This window comes from Sorex fumeus, unplaced genomic scaffold (genome assembly GCF_029834395.1).
Source record: "Sorex fumeus unplaced genomic scaffold, SorFum_2.1 ptg000024l, whole genome shotgun sequence".
NCBI lineage: Eukaryota > Metazoa > Chordata > Mammalia > Eulipotyphla > Soricidae > Sorex > Sorex fumeus.
The window spans coordinates 13473496-13478408 of NW_026606081.1; the positions used below are offsets into that span (position 1 = coordinate 13473496).

General features: G+C 36.9%; 1 protein-coding gene across 1 annotated transcript; it reads right to left on the reverse strand.

Annotated features, from left to right (window-relative positions):
- Positions 1–3642: 3642 nt before the first annotated feature.
- On the reverse strand, positions 3643–4656 carry CUNH8orf48 (chromosome unknown C8orf48 homolog; the record flags this gene model as incomplete). The annotated part of the gene is made up of 1 exon (XM_056114294.1): positions 3643–4656. A coding segment is annotated over one exon (822 nt), but the record flags the coding sequence as incomplete, so codon positions are not given.
- Positions 4657–4913: the final 257 nt, after the last annotated feature.

Consider the following 4913-nt stretch of genomic DNA (forward strand, 5'->3'; position numbering starts at 1 on the left):
AATGTCAAAGTTCATATCAACATTAATCTTAATCACCAGAATGGGGAAATCACAGATGTTCCCATCAGTAAATGTGTAAATAAACATGCATTTATTTCTATGCATTTATTATTCCATATGATGGAGTATCAGTCACAAAAGAATGAAGTTTTAATACATGCTACCACATTGATGAACCTTGAAAATATGCAATAAAATAAACTATACAAAAGAACAAATACAGTTCCACTTATACATTAAATAACTATAAATAAATTTGTAGAAAGTATGTGAGCCTTGCTAGAAGCTAGAAGGGAGGAGAGATTGAGAAATTATTGTTAACTGGGTTGTTTTCTGTTCAGCGTGATGAAAATTTTGGAAATAGTGATCACAGCTGCATAACATCAAAAATGTAATGAATACCATCAAAACAGGACAATGTAAAATTTGTGTTTTTATGTTTTATTGGAGAAAAAGATAGCAATAACATGATTTAAAAAAACCCAAAAACGAGGCCCAGAAGAGGGTGCATAATAAATTATCTTTGGCATTGGTATTTTCATAACACTAGAAGAATCTATGAGAAATTACTATAATTGGCTGTTTGTAGGTATCATGAATAATAAGCCATTCATTTAGAGCAGTATGTTTCTACTGGTTAAAATTTGAAAATACTTCTTCTCTGGTTGGTTTAGTTGTTACTCCCCAATTCTTTGAATTTGCTCTGCCTCTACTCTCCTCTTGGACTGTGAGTTGCTCAGTGATCGGCCCAGTAGAAATTAACACTGGCATGGCAGGGTTCTGACAGGTCAGTGAAGAAAGCAGGAGGATAGTATCAGACGAAAGGGTGACTCTGCACATAATACCAGGTAATACTTTAAGTTTTGTAAGGTTATTTTATTATCTATCACTAAAATAAAATTTTGAAACAAAAGAAGAAGACTATATGAAATAGAGAGGAAGTTAAGAAAATTTGTGCAAAACAAATGATGGGGTAAGAGCAACAGCAGAGCAAGTAGAATGCTTGCTCTGCACACAGTGATTCCCCTGTTCAGTCTTGGGTACCCCATATCATATGGTGCCCTGAGCCCGATCCATGAGCATAGAGTCAGGAGTAAGTTCTGAGACTGGCCAGGCGTGGCCAACCCTCTCACATCCCTGCCCCCTAAAAATGAAAAATTAAGTAAAATAAAAGTATAATTGTAAAGGTAAAGGTAAAGGCCCTCCCGTTGATCGTCGATTTGCTCGAGCGGGCCCAGTAACGTCTCCATTGGAGACTTTGTTGTTACTGTGTCTGGCATATCGAATACTCTCGGTAGCTTGCAGGGCTCTCCGAGAGGGGCGGAGGAATCGAACTGGGGTCGGCCATGTTGGCCGCTTGTAAGGCGAACGCCCTACCGCTGTGCTATCGCTCCAGCCCTATAATTGTAAAACATAATAGTAAAAAGAACAAGAGAGCTCAAGGAAATGTAAATCTGGAACAGCTGAAGTACAGAGACTATAGAAGATGAGATTAGATAGGTGACTAAAGCCAAATATTAAAGAACTGTTCTAAATTATTCCTAAGCACCATAAATTTTTTTTCTTTTTTTTTTTTTATTAGTGAAACACCATGAGGTACAGTTGTAGATTTACAATTTTTTGTGCTTGGGTTTCGATTATACAATGATCAGATACCCATCCCTCCACCGGTGCCCATTTTCCACCACCATGGATAATATCCCCCCCACCCCCATCCCCCAAGCCCCCCCCGCCTCTGTGGCAGGGCAATCCCCTGTGTTCTCTCTCTCCTTTTGGGTGTTGTGGTCTGCAAAAGAGGCATTGAGTGGCAAACAAATTATTTTTAATATTTGTGTATTTTTGCTTTTTAAATGTTGAGGCACTGTGATTTGCAATGTGTTAATGATAGGGTTTCCTGCATACAGAGTTCTCCCCGTCTCTTATTCTTCCCTTGACCCGACAATATCAGTTCTGTAGATCAAAATAACAGAATATTAATTTTCATATTCTGTTGCCTTCGGCCATTTTCTATTTCTTTATTGTGTTTCTTTACATTCCATGTATGAGAGAGATGAATTAAAGGAATTACTAATAGATTAATGTATCAGCAATATAATTTGACAACTGCATATAGAATAGTTTGAAAATCAGAACAACAAACTATGAATGGAGAAGGTGCAAAAATGATAAGAAAAGTGGTACTGAGCTAGACATTAGTGGGTTGGAATACACTGAAAAAAGATCCAATGGTCCTGATGAAAAAATAGCTTGGAGTTGAGTTGATAAAACAAAACAAAAAAACAAAAGGAGAAACAAAAGATGATATTACATTTCTAACTTATTTCTGTTTGAATAAAGTAGTATGTCCTTTAGTGGGGGAACTCTAAAATGAAAATTATTCAGAATTTGATTATGTGAGATGTGACTTTATTGAGATGCAAAGATAAAGCAATGACATGTTAGTTGTTCTCCATTTCACTTAGGAATGACTAAAAGGAAACATGAAAATTGACAGGAAAATAGTATATAAATAAATAAAAGTCTTCAATAAAAATGTTATAAGATGATAGAAAGGCTATTGGTACTGATTTTTCCAAATAAAATTTTTTAAATGACCATCAGGTACCCTTACTAATCCAGGATTTGTAGTTTATAAAGACATTAAGCAATATAAAAGAGTTCTTAGAATACCATTTTTTTCCCATTATTTTCCTCATTTTTTTCACAAAATACCAGGGTATTCTTCAGGGGATGCTATTGCTTTTTCAGAAAGGAAATTTGAAAAATAAGATAAGTGCCACAAAGTCTCTAATGTATAGTCTATACAACATATGCTTCATTTCCTTGCCTTGCTATCTGCCCCGATTGCTATTTGGCAGCTGTTGCTAGGACAACATATCATAACACATGACTAAATGTGAACTCTCTGTTGCTCTGGCATTCTTAAGACAACCCATGCTTCTTAAAATTTTCTTTCTTTGGCCTCTCTGACATTACACATTCCTGGTTTTCTTTATCCTTCTATGACATTTTCTTCTCTGTTTCCTTTACTGCTTTATTCTCCACGTTCTGTACTGTAGTTGTTGAATTACTTAGGAACTGGTCACTTTCTCCTCACATTGTCATTAAAAAGAGCTCAACATATTTCAGACTAATTTTCAACTATAATGACTAACAATACCCTCCCTTTGTTTCAAATCTCTAGGCCAAATCTTCCTTCTGGGTTGCAAACACAGATAACCAAATATGTCCTCCATATCTCTGCATGAATGTCTCAAATATACCTAAAATTAGCCATTTTCAAATAATCACAATCTTAATCATTTTCATCACTACCGATCTCTCTCAATGTACTAATCTTAATAAAATAACCATTCATCCAAGTATACAAGTCAGAAACTTACTAAGTCTTAAGTTTTAGTCTTTAGTCTCAATAGTCCTAAGTTTTTACTTTTGATTATATTCCCATATCCATTTATTCACCAATGTCAGCTATGATTTCTTTTTTGATGGATTATATGGTAACTTTATATATTTTTAATTATTTTATTGAATCATTGTGAGATACACAGTTACAAAGTTTTTCATAAATGGATTTCAGTGATAGGATGTTCTAAACCCATCCCTTCACCAGTGTGCATTTCTCACCACAAATGTTTCCCCTCTACGGCAGGCACTTTCCTTCTCTCTCTGGTAGAAATAATCATGATAATTCAGACAAACAATAAGAAAACTTATTCATTACGTACAACAATTAATAAACACCTTCTTCTATTTGGTTAGAGAAGGCAATATGAGAAGAGGTAAAGAGAAAGAATGACAAGTCCTATTCCATCATTCTACATTTATCCTGAATCATGACCTTTCAAGGCCAAAGTATCCAATCTGACTTTTCTCATATAGTCTTTTCCAGATTATTCCGGGATTATCTGAAAGCCTGGGAAGGCCTTCATGTGCTTCTGCAATATGAGTAAGAAAGTCTTTAGTATGAAGATGTTCATCTATTTTATCTTGGAGTAAAAGAGACTCCAATAATGTCTTCTTTTGTTTCAGAAAAGCAGACTGGGCCAGTTCTGCTCTTTTTCTGTTACAATCAGGACACTGAGAAGAAATATGTTGCTTGGCTGTTGTCACCTGTTTTAGTGTTGTACTCCAGTTTTTAAAATGGGTTCTATTCCAAAGTTCATCAGGAACAGCAGAGTTTAACATATTAAATTCTGACGCTTCTGATTCGAATCTAATGTGTGGCTTTTTATATCTCCTTCTCCTTTTTCCTTTAGAGTTTACTTTTTGTTTGATCACGTTTATCTTAACGGTGCAAAAAGACTGCAGAGCATTCAGTTCTTCATCTGACACTGCAAGGATTTCAGATAGAATTTTAGCACCTGGTTGGCATTGTCCAGAGTTAGTATCTTTGTTCTTGAGGCAGTTAATCCATTTTCTACTCAACTTCTCTTCACAACTGCTGCTATCTGAAATCTCCAATTGTTTGTCTCCATGCTCTAAGTTTGTAGTTATACTTTCAGTCTCAGGTTCGCTGGCATAGTCACTGGACCAGGGCTGCCTTCCTCTGGAGGAGGTAAAAGAACTGGAACTCTGCACTTCATCAGTAAAAGACTTGAAGGTCTCATGAGAAAGGTCTGTCCCAGCACTGCGGTCCATTTGGACCAATTCACCTTACTCTTCGGAACCCCTGGGTTGTCGGCTGATGGGAACAACACTGCATCAGGCTCGGATCATCTTCAGCTTTGCTCTAGTCCTAAGTGCCTCAGGAGCGCATCAGCCTGAGCTCACAAGATGAGAATCTAGGTCTGATCATTTGACAAGGCCCTTCTTCCGGGAGACGCCTTCCAGTTGCCTTAGCAACGCAAAGCTGACATGCGCAATGCGGCAGGGCGCGCCCAGCGCTTTTATTCCGCCCCTGCGCGTGCACG